The sequence below is a fragment of the Lotus japonicus genome, chromosome 2 (genome assembly GCF_012489685.1).
Source record: "Lotus japonicus ecotype B-129 chromosome 2, LjGifu_v1.2".
Lineage (NCBI taxonomy): Eukaryota > Viridiplantae > Streptophyta > Magnoliopsida > Fabales > Fabaceae > Lotus > Lotus japonicus.
Genome location: NC_080042.1, coordinates 72,304,145 through 72,319,875, shown reverse-complemented (window position 1 = coordinate 72,319,875; position 15,731 = coordinate 72,304,145). Strand labels below are relative to the sequence as shown.

Here is a 15,731-nt window from a genome sequence, read left to right as displayed (position 1 = left end):
CTTTAACTTATAAAATATATTAATATATTAAGTAATCTTTTAATAAATCTTATTAAATTACATAAACCCACATTTACTATTAATCGATGAGACCAACATGAGAATTTGCAGAATTAGTAAGTGTCTCACTAGTAATTATACAAGTGAAATAAAAATCATAGATTAAAACATAAAATTAAAGCGTTGTGGTCCGCTAGTGTAAAAATACAGATAATTGACTTAAATATTTTTTTTTTGTTTCTTAGGTATCTCAACTATTGTTCGTTATGAGATTAATCTCTTAAAGCTCGAATTACATTAAACATATAGATATCTTCTAAAACATGTTTCTTCATACATAATGTCAATATTGAATTATGTACTCATCACTCCAAACATAACCTATGTTTACTTCAATTTGCCTTTCCCGCCATTCATTCACTCTCAAAATCACAATTCTAGGGTTTAATGGCGGGTACGTCACCGCCACCGTCACCGTCACAGTCGCAATCACCGGCGACACCGGCGGCAACAACCGTAACTGATCTGAACGACGACACCCTTGGTCACTGCGCCTCCTTCCTCAACCCCCGCGACGTGTGCAGTCTGGCGATGACCTCCACCGTACTCAAGCGCGTCGCCTATTCCGATTTCATCTGGCAACGCTTCTTCACGTAGCAACTCTCTTCAATTCCATTCATCAATTCAAATTCTCTCGTTTCTCTTTTCACTGAATTTCTTGTTGCAGGGAGCGTTGGCATCAAGAAATACCTCGCGCTTCTTCTTCTTCTTCGCAGCAGCATCGGAGTCGAAGGGAACTGTACGTGGCTAGGTACACAGACTCGCAGCAGTTCAAGTTCTTCGACCCTTTAGGTCTCGACGTTCTTTTAGAACCAAAACGTTTCACACAGTTGCTCCTCCATGAAAACCACGCTTACTCCGCGCAGGTAAATCAATACACAAAATTTTCTTTGCTAAGAACATGCGTATTTATGATGCTGCCAGTTAGTTAGTTACATGCGTATAATTCAGGAATTTATTCTTCATGTTTGATGGCCTGAGTCTTGAGATTCTTGATTTTACTTTTGGTTATGAAAATTGTACCTAAGTTTCATTTTGTTGTTGTGTAAAGGTTCAAAATCAAGGAGATAAATGAGGTGATTTTTTCTGTCCTGATATTTGCTTTCGTTCGGCTGATTGTTTGGTGACTAGGGCTCAGTTGTAGAAATGGTAAATTTGGATGCGTATCAAGAGGAATTGGGACTCGCTATTCGTACATTAAGTGATCATAGAGCAAGAATCACCTGTATGAGGTAAACTTTGTTGGATTTTTTTTTTGGTTGGTCAATTAATCAGCTGTATTTGATTCATAGAATGATCTAAACAGGCATAAGTAGTTCTCCTTGTATTTATTGGTTAATTTTTTAGTCGTATTTTTAGCCCCACTTTCTGTAATTGTATATCTTTTTTGCCTAAAAACTGAAAGTTCATGAAATTTCTGAGCAAATTGGCTTAATCTTAACTGAAATAATCAAACTACAGGTTGTTTTCCCACGATGATATGTCTCTGTGTCGAGGTGAAACACAAGGGGAGCAAAATGTTTTGGTTACCTCAAGCTGTGATCACTCCATTCGTCTGTGGTGGAAGGTAATGCTTAGTTTAAGCAATATTTGAGAGGCCCATGTGTATGTTTCTTAATCCTATTTTACACCGTTATGTTTGCGATGATTTCTGTAGGAGGTATAGAATGTATAGGGGTGAGTGAAAATAGAGAGTGATGGAGAAATGTTATCATGTTCAATCTTAATGCTTGGTAGACTGGTAGAGAAGGTCGATAATGGAATGTATAAGATACATGTTTACCCCTATTTCTTTGCACTTTTGTAGGATCAAAAGTAAATAAAAAAATATTTTAAGTTGATTTATGTTACTGATTTTCTATTGCTGGTGTTGTATGTATTCTACAGAAAATCAAAACAAAACCAAGAAGAAAATAAAAAGCTTTTTTAAGATAAGCTTATCTGTTCACTTGTGGTTGCTCCTTGAAAGCACTATTTACATTTGGCAAATTTTTTTCTTGGAAGCACTTTTGCAGTGTACTGTGTACACAGTCACACCTCCCAATATTGGAACAAGATATTGCTTATGTAATACCTCTTCTTTATTCTGATAAGAGTCCGAGACTTTGTGGAATTAGAAGAGGATGTGTCACTGGGTGCAAGTCCAAGGAAACCAGTGTTGTTAAAATCCGCTATTTCATATAGCGGATAGCGTCGTGGGCAAATATCGGAAGACGCATAGCGGTTAAAATAAGTACAAATTTATATAAAAAAACAGCTTGACACAAAAAGAAAAGTTTGGAATAAGGGAATTGCCATGTAAGACAGTTAATTGTAAGTTACTGTGTAATGTAGGGAAAAATCTACACTACTCTTGTAGTATATACTTCTCTGTTAAAACAATGACACATGTTCCATGAATGGCTAGTTTTACCATTTTTTTCATTTTTTTTAAAATTTATAGTAGAAGAAAACTGAATTTTTTTCTCACTAAGTCTTCGGTACTACAGGTGTATCGATGATACCCTCGTAATGGAGGGTAGTTATTAGTTAGTTAGTTATTGTGTATTGTTGTTGGGCAGTTATTGTAGATGAAGAATTAAAGAACTGTTGTGTAGAGCAGTTATTGGCAGAAAAGGAAGTTAATTATCTCTATTAATATATGTAGTAATTATGTACCAAAAATATATGTAGTAATTTAGTGAAGTAAGGGGGATATGTGAGAAGTATATTTGAATCTTTATAGCAGATAAAATACTCTCTGTAGGAGCCTTGGCTCTGGATCTGGATCAAACAGTGTATGCGATAGAATTTCTTTCTCAATTCAGAATTAGTGCTCAAACATATTCTGAGTGTCTTCATCCTTGTCTTGTTGTAGGGTTCTTGCCTGCGATGCTTGAGAGGTCATAACGGTCCAGTATTGTCACTTTCAAATGAATTGTTGGGAGAGGGTAGCAGCAAAGTATTGGCTAGTGGAGGGGAAGATAGTACTGTTCGACTATGGTCCCTTGGTTCAAGTGGCGAACGAGGAAAGCATGCTCTGAAGGCTACACTCTATGGGCATGTAAAACCTGTAAATTTTTTGTCAGTTGCCGGGTATGAGTTGACCCGTCAAAGTATTCACTGACACTGCTACTCTGTTACTTTACTTTCCTTCCACCTACGCTATCTTTGAATAATGTAGATGACATCTTGGTAAATTAATTATGTTATTCTTTACCTTTTTATTTTAATCTGGCTGGGTAAGTCTTGAGTGGGTACTAGGTAGGCATGCTATGCACCAATGCATTTCAAACTTATGATCTAACTTTTATTCTAATTCTTATAGGGAAGGGAGGGCCATCTTATAAAAAGTATTTTGTATTTACTCTGTTGATTTGTATCTTGTCTTATGGATATAATGTAATTTAGGGATGCAATATTTTTCAATGCTAAGGTTTCTTATAATTTCTCTTGTACTCTGCCTAGGAGATTAGCTGGTGTTAGAGATGCTGCAGAGTACAGATTGAACTTCTCGGTTTTGCTAAAACCAGCTTTAGAATGTTATTTTTCTACAAACATTAACATATTCGTCAACAGCCAACACAAAACTGTCAATATTTGACATGGATATACAATTTGCATCCCACTTTAGAGGAAAAGACTTTACTGTTGTTATAAATAGCAACACGTTTCTATGTCCTAGGGTCTTAAATTTTTTGAAGTCCAAGAGTTGACTAATGAACTTGACAAGCATGCTCTCATATTGATTTTTTAGTGGTATTTTATTTTGACTGATATCGGCTGGTCATGATTTTTTCTGTAGAGATAGATATAGTATTGACTGGGACATTCTTTATACAGTTGATTTAAATTCATATTTTGACACATGTCTCGAATTCATGGTTGAATACTGTGATTCATAATTTCATATACTAATATCACTCATCAGTATTGGGGATGAAGTAGAAAGTAATTTGGTTATCCAAATGTGTTTAGTGGTGGTGTATGTATATACATAATTTGTCAACTAATACTGCTTTGCTTAAGAGGCGAAAATTGTACATTTGTGATGTGTTGCTTGCTTAGTATGCTTATGCATTACTACTATTGTTCCTCAATGCGTGAAGTGAGTGGTGTCCATGTTAATCATTTTCGCCAAGCGCTAATGTATTGATAAATCCTTCCTTTCCTCATTTTCAGGCACAAAACATCGCTTTTGGTGAGCATGTCAAGAGATTCTAAGGTTCGTGTTTTCCTGTCTTTTATGTTGTCATGTCAATTTACTTGTCTATCTAGTTAATTTTGAATTTTCATTTACGCTGTTAATTTACCTAACATGCTTTGAGTGTTTCATAAATTTATGTATAGGACTATAGGTACTGATCAATAAGTTTGTGTTTGCTTTAAAATCTAAAAGAGGAAAAAGTTATCTGTGAAGTTCAGTTTCCAAAAAAGAGTTTTCGTAGGGGAAGCTAACAGAGATCTAGAGCGTTTTTTCCTTAGTACTAAATGAACATTTTTGTTTGTCCAGTATTGAAGCATTATTCCTTCACTATTTGATTAATCTGACGTATTACTTGTGGCTTCAAACCATGGGAAGTTCTTACTTTTTAGATATTTCTTCCACTTCAATGCTCCAGTTAAGGCCTATGTTTGAAACCTTATATTCTGCCATAACCATTTGAGAAAAACGACAAAGTTCATGCGGATGTTGTTTTATGCTTCTAATGTTGCTGATTGGTCAGGCTTGCTAACATACTGTTTGTAAACAATTTGAGTTTAAATTCTGTTCACATTCAGTGTGAAATTTTTTACAGTTTACACTAGCAGCTAACAAATAAGTGTCCCATCATTAAAGTAGCTAAGCTTAGGTTTATACTTTATACATACATCCGTACATATAGACACATGCATCAAGAGTTTCACCATATGATTTGCTGATGCTGTAAAAAACTTTAAACTGTCATCAATGAATTGAAATTAAATCCTAATTATTTTCTCCAAACTTAGGCTAATCTTTTACAATTAATTATGGAGCTTCTGATAGGTACGGGTTTGGGATACAGCTACATCATCATCTTCTTGTGTGGGGACTTCTTTTTCTGGTGCACCTGTAAACATGAAATGCCATGAATCACTGTTGTATGTGGCAGCTGGTTCCTCTGTCACTGCTGTTGATTTAAGGACAATGCACAAAGTCATCACCATAGCTGTGCATCCATCAAAGCTGTATTCATTTGACGCTTTCCCTTCAAAATATTTAATATGCACTGGCAGTGATGACAGGTATGACTATGAGAGACAAAACTTAGCTATTGTGGTTAATCATCTAAATTATTGAATTGCTTGTCTATTAGACTTTTTTACTGTGGAAATGGTAAATCTTGATGAATTATGATGTTATAATTAGTTGGTATTTTTAATTAATGGGCTCTAACAAAAACTTAAATGCTTCAGAGCAATGCTCTGGGATATTAGGAGAAATCAAGAACCAGTAAAACCAGAACTGATATCCGAGTTGGGTGGACATCGTGGGCCAGTAACTTGCTTACACATGGATCCATACAAAATCATTACTGGGGGCCGTATTGATGAATGCGTGAACGTATGGGAAGTTGATACTGGTGTGAAGATTAGGCCCTTGCTTTGCTTTTCAGGGTCTAAAGATATGGGTTGTGATGCAATGGCTGTAGATGGTTGTAGAATTATCACTGCTAGCTATTGTAGAAATTTGGGTATTTTGCGTTTCAGGGACTTCAACAATGCTACAAAACCTTATCCCAGAACAGAAGACAAGTAGACAACCCACCTTCAAGATTTTGGAATTCTCTGTCTGATGGTAGCAGCGATGACTTGTGATCTTGGTGGCTCCCAAAGTTTGTATAGATCATCTTATTTCCTGTTTACTTTGTCAGAATGTTGGTTTTCTATGAAATGCTTATACCTCTAGTAGAAAGACCCACCTAAGCACGAGTCAGGTAAATTCAAATAGAAAATATGATTTGTTAATTTTTGCATGAATTGTGAATTATGTACAAGGGTGTATGAAGTAATAGGACTACTCTGATAAGAATGATAGGAAATAACCTTTTTGAACTTTGAAGTACAACCGTACATTGATGTTAAGATGAAAAAGAAAGTGAGGTGTGAATTAATCATTACTTTACATCCCAATAGCTTGAAATAATGTTTCTGACCATAATTTCAAAGTACAGGTTGGTTCATAATTGCATCACAACTTTAATTGTGGTTGATCATTCTCTTCCTTTATGATTTCACTCGTGTTTATATGTTATAGAATTTGACTTGATTCTGTTTGAAGTTGTTTGTTCATTTGCATGCATAAACTTAAAGCTAACCTTGCCTCATTTGACATTTGTTTTAACCCATTTGAGACAATTTCCATTCATATATGCTTACAAGCTTAAAGAGAAAAACCATGTTCTTTTTCTTCTTCTTTTTATATACTCTGCAGATTGTTGTGTATGTTGATTGGTGGTCAACATTATACGTATATACACAAATCATTGTTGTTTTTTAAAAAAACTAGTCCATGGACATAGGATTAATCTAAATGCAAATACAAGACATGTATATAAAGATGAGATGTAGCAGCTGTCAAGTAATATATTAACAGGATGAATGACAATGAATGTGCTATTGAAATTAGGAAATCCCGTCCATTTGAGATAAAGTAGGGGAAGCAAATTTTATAGACTATACTTCCACAAGATTCTATTAGGAATGATATATCCAAGAAAACAGTGTGCGCACTTCTAAGTTCAAGCCTTTTTTTTTTCTCACAATGAAATTGCTGAGGTCAAAGAGTGAAATATATTTGCACTTTACTAACAATTTGTTTGGTTTCGGTCAACCAACTTTTTAACATCAATTTTTTATTCCCCTTTTGAAAGAGATGGGATATAGAGCACATAGATTAGAAATCAACATTTTATAACCCCTATGCGAAGATCACTATGACAATTTTGTTCAAAGAATAATTAGAGATAAATTCCAAAACAAGTGTTGGCGTGGTTTTACAGAAGCAAACTTCTGTTAAACAGATTTTTTAACTCCATTAAATAAAAAGGCAAGGATGCAGAACACTTGAGAGCACGAGTTTTTCTATTTAACACAACTTTTCCTAATTATAATTCAACACTGCACAGATTTTATAAGAAAAGTAGAACATCATTGGTTGGAAAACCTCGAGTGTTTCACATTTACGTGCTATTTACATATTTGATTTCGCGTTGAGCTCTTCAAGAATCACTTCTTTATTTACAAAAGCTACTTCAAGTAACCTTTTTCAGAAGCACTTATTTTACCAACCCGGAAACTTATCAAAGTTACGTAATTTGAGCTAACCCTGTCTGCCTCTTGATTTCCCTTTAAGCTAACTTGAACTATAAGTTAAAATAAATTGCTGAACTTTCTTGCAAGAACTGACCAATGCTGGTATAGAACAGTTGTTATTTAAAAATTATTTAAAAAATCTAGTAAACTGATGTCTTATAGCATGTTAATCTGATGTGTACGTGGAGCATTTTATACAAAAACGTAATACTACAAGAATAAAACATTAAATAAATATTACAAACTTAATTTAAATTAAAATAGGGACCCACGAAGGTAACTCAATTGACAACACATGTTAAATGTGTCGAAAGATCTCTCAGGTTCAATCCACGTATAATAACCCCAGAAGGAGGGATTATGAGCTTTACTGTGACTAAATCCCAAATTTGAAGTAGTCAGCATCCAAAGGATGACCGGATATCGAGTGGTTTACAGAAGAAAAAAAATCTCTTGAAAAAACTTGCCCATGTAAATTTTCACCATCTAACCATTGATTTCATTTTTTTTTATCTTTAATTGTTAAACACATAAAAATTAATGGTTAGATGTCAACTGGATATGGTTAAGTTTTTTTTTTACAATTGAAAAGATTGTATGTATCTTTCTATATTTTCAAATGGCAGCTATATCTTAATTTTTACAACCAATAATATGTTCAAAACTCTGGGATTTCGGCTGGCAAAAAGGACAACACAAGTTTGCCCTCAAATTCCCCCTGTAATCATCGTCCCCTTGTTTTTAACTTCAATCATTTATGCAGTAAAAACAAAAGCATAACAAGGCCAAAACAAGCATGCATACTTTAAGAATATATACCTAGACACTCAACAAGTCAAGGACACTTGTTGAGAAGGAAAAGAAGACACAGAAAATCACAATTAAAGAATGGAAATAGTGATAAAGCATGAAGAGAACAAGAGGAAGAGCTGGATGTCCATGGCGGAAGAAGTGTTTAAAGTAGCTCCGGGTGCCAAGAGACGGCGAAGAGAGCCTCCTCCAGCTGATAACAAAGGTCAAAAGCAACAGTTGCTGCCACAGCAACAAGTTGAACAAAATTCTACTACCAACACTACTACAAAGAGAAGTTCAAGATTTAGGGGTGTCAGCAGGTTATAGAGAAGGGGTTTCTTACTGCTTTAGTTTCAAATAGATGTTAAGCATCAACTTCTGTTATTCTTTTTCATTTGCTAATCATAGTTGGAACTTGAACAGACATAGATGGACGGGTAGATATGAAGCACACTTATGGGACAAGCTCTCTTGGAACATGACCCAAAAGAAGAAAGGGAAGCAAGGTAGGATCACTTTCCTTAGGCTTTGGCATCTGCTGTTTTGTTGCTTACTTTTTCTCATTCATTTGTGGATCCTGTCTTCTCTTGGAAAGCATTTGTTTATCCTTTCTAACATAGAAATGTGTTTTCATGTTCAAACCTTTGTCTTTGGAACATGGATTGGAATTGTCACTTGACACCAACAGTTTACCTTGGTGAGTATCTTGGTCATCAAGCCTAGGTTTTTCTTCGATCTCTGTGATAATCACTAATACAAAGATAAACTATCATTCAACTATCACAGGGGCTTATGATGAAGAAGAATCAGCAGCCAGAGCATATGATCTAGCTGCACTGAAGTACTGGGGAACATCAACTTTCACCAATTTTCCTGTATGATGATAGTTTTTATCTAAGAAATAATGGAATGCATCTTTACTTAAAGCTAAAATGCAGATGAATCAACTAATGCTACTTGTACTTCCAACAGATTTCAGATTATGAGAAACAGATAGAGATAATGCAAACTATGACAAAAGAGGAGTACTTGGCTACTCTAAGGAGGTAAGTAAGACTATTGATCTTGTCTTTGGTACTGATGAGAAGTACCTGAAAACTGTTTTCCTGATATTAGTGTCAGCAATACATAGGGCAGTCATCCATATGAAAGACTTAGGAACATTATCATGACCACTTCACCCATACATGACTTTTTTTGTCCCATTTCTTGCAGAAAGAGTAGTGGCTTTTCAAGAGGTGCATCAAAGTATAGGGGTGTTGCAAGGTGATACTCCTAATGATGGTTGAATACTATATGTATTCTGAATCATTGTTGATGAAGATGAATTACTAAAAAATGGTTAATATATTGCAGGCACCATCACAATGGTAGATGGGAAGCAAGGATTGGGAGGGTTTTTGGAAACAAATATCTCTACCTTGGCACCTATAGTAAGTTAAATCTCCATAGCCTATCATGGGACTGCAAAACATGCACAAACACACAAACATACCTATGCTTCTTTCATTCATTAACCTCTCAAGACATCTTGTTAACTAAATTTATGGATCTTCCTAAACATAGGGACCCAAGAGGAAGCTGCTCGTGCTTATGACATAGCGGCCATCGAGTGCAGAGGGATCAGTGCTGTGACCAATTTCGACTTGAGTACTTACATAAGATGGTTAAATCTTTCAGCAGGAAATATCTCAGAAACAAAACTAGAACCAACAGTAGTACAGGAGTCTCAGACAGTGGCAAACACAGAAGGGTACAAATCCTTGGCCATTAACAGCTCTACTTACAATTCGGAGTATCTGAATTCCCCTCAAAAGCATGAAGTGTTCGAGAACAAAACATACCAATTCTCCAGCCCTAACTCATCTTCTCCAACTGCACTTGGGCTCCTTCTTCGCTCTACAGTATTCAGAGAATTGGTTGAAAAGAATTTGAACATATCTGAGGATGAAACTGATGGGGAAGACACAAAAGATCAACAGCCGCATGCAGCTAGTGATGATGAGTTGGCTGGGATCTTTCATGATGGAACTGGTCATATATCACCTTTCTGTAATCCCAACAGAGACAACTTAGAAATGCAAGGAGACATGCAGTCCAGTTTATTAAAGAGAAGTGTCAGCCCTCAAAGTCAAGGTGCAAAAGTGCTAGATAATCCACACTACCATTGCTGAAGGAAACATGAAGATAACTAATTGTGCATTCCTATGAAACACTGAATTTCTTGGGTGCGTAGATCTGAATTACTTCCAGTTTTGGACATCAAAATAATGATCCACTTAGTCGTTAAATTTATATGCTTGACTACCCCGGAATATGTATATGGAAGCCATAGTTAACAGATCTAGCCTGAGATGAAAGCACCTATAGCTTATAAAAATCCCTTGGCTATGAGCATGTTTGGTAATAGATTATAGCTAGATTAAAGTTTATTTGACTAGATTATAAGTTTGTTTAACTAAAAATAAAGCTGTTTGGCAAAATAGAGTATATCACCAATTCACCACTAGCTTGTAATCTTTCAGAAAATTGAACTTATAGCTTATCACTTTAATTCTCATATTTATCCTTATTATTTTAATTAACTTTCTCAATAACCTCTCCTTATTCAGAAAAGCATACTACGAGATACTTTTGTTTCATGTAACATTATAAGAAATCAGAAGGGAAACTCTGATTCCTGGAAAGTTACCGGTTCAAAGCAATTTTCTTAATTTCTAAGCCAGTTCCCACAGGAAGTGTAATAAGGAAAACTAGTACAAAATGTTATTTTTCAACCCAAAATTAAAAGCAGTTTTTTTTGTAATGAATGATCGTGTACTACTCAATGTTCCAATGATGAAAAGAAACAAGACAAAATGAAATAAAATAAGATCCACTTTTCTAATAAAATCCAGGGACAGGCTGCTATGCAGGGAAGCCAGGTTAAAATGTTATCAGATACAATGAAAAATGAAGATTATTCACACAGGAAAGGAATTCACAAGAATGCAACTTTGTGTATGTCTTTACCTTTAGCCATAAACCTACTACATCTTTCAACTTCTCTAGACTAAAGAGGTCCAAATGCCTGCGGCTGCAAGCCTTTATCAAGAAAATAATGAAGCATTAATTTGGACCACTCATCAATTCTGTATAGCAGAACAAAATTTAATCATTTAATTTAATTCAAACATCAAGCACCAAGCTCGGAGAGGTGAAACTCAGGTAAATTGTTTATGCGACCATTGGTATAACATACTTTCCAAGCAACTGCAAACCACACTTTTACTTTACTGAAATACCGAAGGTACTATCCACTTCTATTTACTTGATGCAAAATTAATGAACCATTTGAAAATTGAAAGCACAAATAATGCAGGCCAAGGGGGTTTAATTAATAATTAAAGGTTGAATTGCTGCTTTAGCAACTTCAGCATAGTACTGTTCATAACAGTGTGACACACAGATATTTAACACTACCCAAAGCATGAACTCACTCAGGAATAAGAGACCATTGGTTTTCAAGTTGATCCAGCTTTACTAAGTGGAGAGATCATAGGCAAGACAATTATCATCAGCTAATGGAATTTGTCATCTTGGATCAGGATTGAACTATCTTCAATTATGTTCAGACTTAATACTAGGATATCTGATATACTTGTGTTCTGCTATTACTCATGCATATAGTAGTAATCAACTAATGTTATAATTCTAAAAAGGTAACATAAACCTGAGAAAACAGCCTAATCACAGAGAATGAACAAGTAGGAAAACCGCAGGTCCAAGTGGTGTGTTAACAATTCAAGAAATCTCAATACCAAGTCCATCAGCATACCTCTTGTACAATGATACATGTTTTGTGTTTTCTTAAAATCATACAAACATCTTCCTCTACTGAGACCATCAAAATTGCTTCCTTTTGTTTCTGAAAAGTTTATCCCGTTTTGCATAAACATAAGAGAGAGCAAGGAAAGCCGCTGCAGACATTGAAGCTGAAAACCAGGGAAATGCAGGGTCCTTAAAGCACACAAGGGATGCCTCAATTTCTTGAGAGGCGTGATACACGATGGAGTGAATGGCATACAGATCATGATCAGAAGACCTATAGTAAAACAAAGCCATCTCAAAATCCAGATGCGACAATGCAGATACCGCCTTGTTGAGCTTGTACTTGAAGAGGTTCAATCTCTGGACAAACTCAGCATGCTGCTTTTGCTTGAGCAGTTTCCTGTCCCCACCGTGCGTTTCTATGGACTGAAGAACATCCATAGCACTCGATATGCTATAGTTCAAAGACGTCAACAGAACATTCCTCTTTGCTGCATCCTTCTGCACAAAAGACAGGGATGACAACTGGGAGAACGGCCCAAACGGGGTCTGCCCCATACTCCAAGTGTAGTCCACCAAAGTACTATTGTGCCTAGGGCTCCAAGACATATGTGTCGGCGACACCCCCCACATGCTCTGCAAAATGGATCCAACCAGGGGCCGCTCAAGCTCCCTCGTGTGCGTGAACACATGCCGCCCATTACAGCTATAATCACTCACAGTCTGGGTGTTCCTGGTCCTAACCGCGATCACCATGTCCTTAAAAGCAACAGACTGATGATACCGGTCCAAAAGCAGCAGCGAGGTGTGATCCAAATCAAAGACATACACAGGAACAACCCTCCCAAAATCCTCCTCAGGCACCCCACCCATCTTCCTGACCTCATCAGCCGAATCTGACAGTATCTGATGCAACCGCTTGGAGTCCAAATACTCACTCACAATCAAAGTATAGTTATCAAACAAGAACCTAGAAGTAAACGAATTCATCGCTCTAGAAACCGCGAACGAACAAACGGGGCACTCCGAGTACTTGATATCATAAACATTGAAACTCAACTTCTGATCCCCTAAAAGAAGCCCATTCCCCTTACCCTCATCCCTGAAGCTCTTCTCAATTGCCTTCCAATCCAAACCACTCAAATCCTTATCTTTCTCCTCGCCGGAGTAAATATGAATAAACTGAACAACAAGGGTATTATCAAAAACCACAGGGATTCTCAAAGAGGGCGCTAGAAAAACCTGGTAGGCACTGGAGATGAGTGAGGCGATGTCAGCAACGAGTGCCTTGTCAGACTTGGGGCGGAGGGAGTGGAGAGTAGCGAAGGGGTGAAACTCGCCGCGAGGGATGACACCGTCGCCGGAGATAGCAGGGCCGTAGTCGACAGGTCCGGCGGCGAGGTCGATCCAGAAGTAGCGTTGGTCGGAGGTCCAGAAGGTGCCGAGGCAGTTGGTGAAGGAGGGGGAGGAGTCTGCGGCGGAGGGGGAGTAGGTGTAAGCGTAGGGTTTGTGATCGGAGGGTTTGGGATCGGAGTTGGGGAGGTTGATGAGGTAGAGGTGGTGCTGGTTGTGGAGAGGTTCAGAGGAGAGGAAGTGTTGCTTGATGATTTCGTCGATGGGGGAGAAGGGGATAGGGAGGAGGGTGGAGCGGAGGGAGGCGGTGGTGGAGTGGAGGAGGGAGCGGAGGGTTTGGGAGATTTGGGAGGAGAGAGGGGGGTGGTGGGTGACATGGAGGTGGAGGGTGTGTTGGAGGGAGAGGGAGTGGTCGAAGGGGGTGATGACGTGGAAGGAGGTGGCGGAGGAGGGGGAGAGGAAGGAGGAGAGGAGGGAGGAGGTGTCGGAGGGGAAGTCGCCGATGAGGTGGATGGAGAGGGAGATGGGGATGGGAGGGAGAGAGAGGGAGAGGGAGAGAGGTGATGGAGTAGAGAGGGATTTCTTGATGGAGGAAGGGAGGGAGAGGAAGGAATCGTTGGAGGCGCGAGGGTCGATGCGGGATTGGTGGGTCAGGAAGGAGTCTAGGCCGATGATGGGGGCGGCGGCGATGCTTAGAACAACCAGTGACAGCACCAGAAATAGGGTGGTGGTGGTGGTGGTGGTGGATGACATGGTGGTGCTGCGGCGGAGATTGGTTTTTGGAGAGATTTATGGGTCCGGAGTGTGAAACATTTGGCCGTGAAAATGGGTTTAGGGAGGGAGGCAGTGAGTGATTTAGTTGCAGTTGCAGGAAGGTAGTGAAGTGATCGTAGTAGCAGCTAGTATTGGTGAGTCAACTAATTTTTTCTTCTTGGTTTATTACAGATTTCTGTAAAATCCTATTTCAGACCTTAATAAATGCAATTTTCATCAATTTGGTCCTTTCAAATAAAATAACTATCAATTAAATTATAATTTTTTAAATTGATAGGATGAAAAAATGTGTAAAATTGAGATATGGGGATGCAACACAAAGTATTCAAGCATGCATTGTCCTAGAATTGGAACTCGAGTCCCTCAATCAACTATTTGAGTGTCGTATGACAACCAATTTCCACTACTTTGTCACGTCACATGTAGGCTCGTGCAAGTAACAACATGAGGAAAATGAGAGACTTCTTCCACGCATTTAAAATGTCTAAGCACCCTCTCCTACTGATGATGATGTGCCATGTAGGCACAATAGATGTATTTTGAGTACACAACAACGTTATGGAAAGGATAGTGGACGCATTCATAAGCATATGGAACCTGGGTGAAGGTATCAATGACCATGTCATATAGATCAAGTTGTCGCGAGAGGAATCATTTTGAACATATGTTCATCACATGCAATTAGGGTTAATATTCATGAAGAATACAAACTACAGAAAATGTTGATTGACTTAACCTTGTAATAACAACATAAACATCTATTATAATAGGTATATTACAAATTGATGAATTACCATCATTGTGTACTTGGAGGGAGAAACAAACTTGCAAGAGGGTCATGTGACCTCTGAGCATTTGAGCATTTTTGTTTGATTAAGCTTTCATCACCAAGGTGTTCATACAAATATATAAGGGCAAGTGCAACCTATTCACATGTACTAGCTGCTCTTAGGTCCTTGATGAGCGCCTAGTAGACAACATCCACATAGTTATGGCTTTTATCTTAAAAAATTTGTGCAACCAACCAATTGGAGGAAAATATGCTCTAACTATTGTAGTCAAATTCCTTGATATAAGTTGTGTGTCACACATGTCCCAAACCCAACTCATTCGGACTAGCACTCGAGGGCATGGTTGTGCTCCTTGGCCACCTTGACACATGTCACTCCCAACAACTCACACAAACAACGAGTTGCTTCATCTCGACCAATAGTGAGACGTGAGAAAAATAACCAAGTGACAGGGATGTGCAAACTATGTGTGTTTGAAAAATTCAAATGGATCCACATCTAGGTGTGATCCACAGCTAGTAGAAGCAACAAATAATTACTTTTAGAAAGATAGATTCACATCCAGAAGTGTTAGAATTGAAACCAAACATGCACAATATGGCACGTCACATAACACGGTGGTCATCTCTCCAAATGGAAGGTGTAAGTGTGACGTCTCCTTATGTCGTCACCTCTTAGCAAAAGCACACAACAAAACCTTCATTGGTGTTCGTGAAGGTCTTATCAATTCCTGTTAGGCCCTTCTTGCCGATCTCTGTCTTACCCTATCTGACAGCAAGGGAAACACACATTCTCACTTAATCTGCATTCTGTTGCTAAAACCACCCTTCTAAT

General features: G+C 37.8%; 3 protein-coding genes across 3 annotated transcripts; 2 read left to right on the top strand and 1 right to left on the bottom strand.

Annotated features, from left to right (window-relative positions):
- Nucleotides 1–337: 337 nt before the first annotated feature.
- On the top strand, nucleotides 338–6,176 carry LOC130739345 (probable E3 ubiquitin ligase complex SCF subunit sconB). Its single transcript, XM_057591620.1, has 8 exons — nucleotides 338–653; nucleotides 728–926; nucleotides 1,192–1,292; nucleotides 1,522–1,627; nucleotides 2,918–3,135; nucleotides 4,222–4,264; nucleotides 5,069–5,307; nucleotides 5,479–6,176. Exons 1-8 carry the CDS (start codon nucleotides 448–450, stop codon nucleotides 5,819–5,821), a joined length of 1,455 nt encoding a protein of 484 aa, XP_057447603.1. The 5' UTR covers nucleotides 338–447; the 3' UTR covers nucleotides 5,822–6,176.
- A 2,026-nt stretch (nucleotides 6,177–8,202) lies between these two features.
- LOC130739344 (AP2-like ethylene-responsive transcription factor At1g16060) lies at nucleotides 8,203–10,507 on the top strand. Its single transcript, XM_057591619.1, has 8 exons — nucleotides 8,203–8,489; nucleotides 8,593–8,675; nucleotides 8,858–8,866; nucleotides 8,956–9,044; nucleotides 9,142–9,215; nucleotides 9,385–9,435; nucleotides 9,526–9,602; nucleotides 9,736–10,507. Exons 1-8 carry the CDS (start codon nucleotides 8,266–8,268, stop codon nucleotides 10,341–10,343), a joined length of 1,215 nt encoding a protein of 404 aa, XP_057447602.1. The 5' UTR covers nucleotides 8,203–8,265; the 3' UTR covers nucleotides 10,344–10,507.
- Nucleotides 10,508–11,882: 1,375 nt separating this feature from the next.
- LOC130739343 (uncharacterized) lies at nucleotides 11,883–14,248 on the bottom strand. The gene has a single exon (XM_057591618.1). The coding sequence runs from the start codon at nucleotides 14,083–14,085 to the stop codon at nucleotides 12,055–12,057; it is 2,031 nt and encodes a 676-aa protein (XP_057447601.1). The 5' UTR covers nucleotides 14,086–14,248; the 3' UTR covers nucleotides 11,883–12,054.
- Nucleotides 14,249–15,731: the final 1,483 nt, after the last annotated feature.

Coding starts and splice junctions, on each gene's coding strand:
- LOC130739345 (XM_057591620.1), top strand. CDS start 448: ATGGCGGGTACGTCACCGCCACCGTCACCGTCACAGTCGCAATCACCG. Junction 1,293..1,521: donor GCAAGAATCACCTGTATGAG/GTAAACTTTGTT, acceptor ATCAAACTACAG/GTTGTTTTCCCACGATGATA. Junction 4,265..5,068: donor GCATGTCAAGAGATTCTAAG/GTTCGTGTTTTC, acceptor AGCTTCTGATAG/GTACGGGTTTGGGATACAGC.
- LOC130739343 (XM_057591618.1), bottom strand. CDS start 14,085: ATGTCATCCACCACCACCACCACCACCACCCTATTTCTGGTGCTGTCA.
- LOC130739344 (XM_057591619.1), top strand. CDS start 8,266: ATGGAAATAGTGATAAAGCATGAAGAGAACAAGAGGAAGAGCTGGATG. Junction 8,490..8,592: donor AGATTTAGGGGTGTCAGCAG/GTTATAGAGAAG, acceptor GAACTTGAACAG/ACATAGATGGACGGGTAGAT. Junction 9,603..9,735: donor TCTCTACCTTGGCACCTATA/GTAAGTTAAATC, acceptor TCCTAAACATAG/GGACCCAAGAGGAAGCTGCT.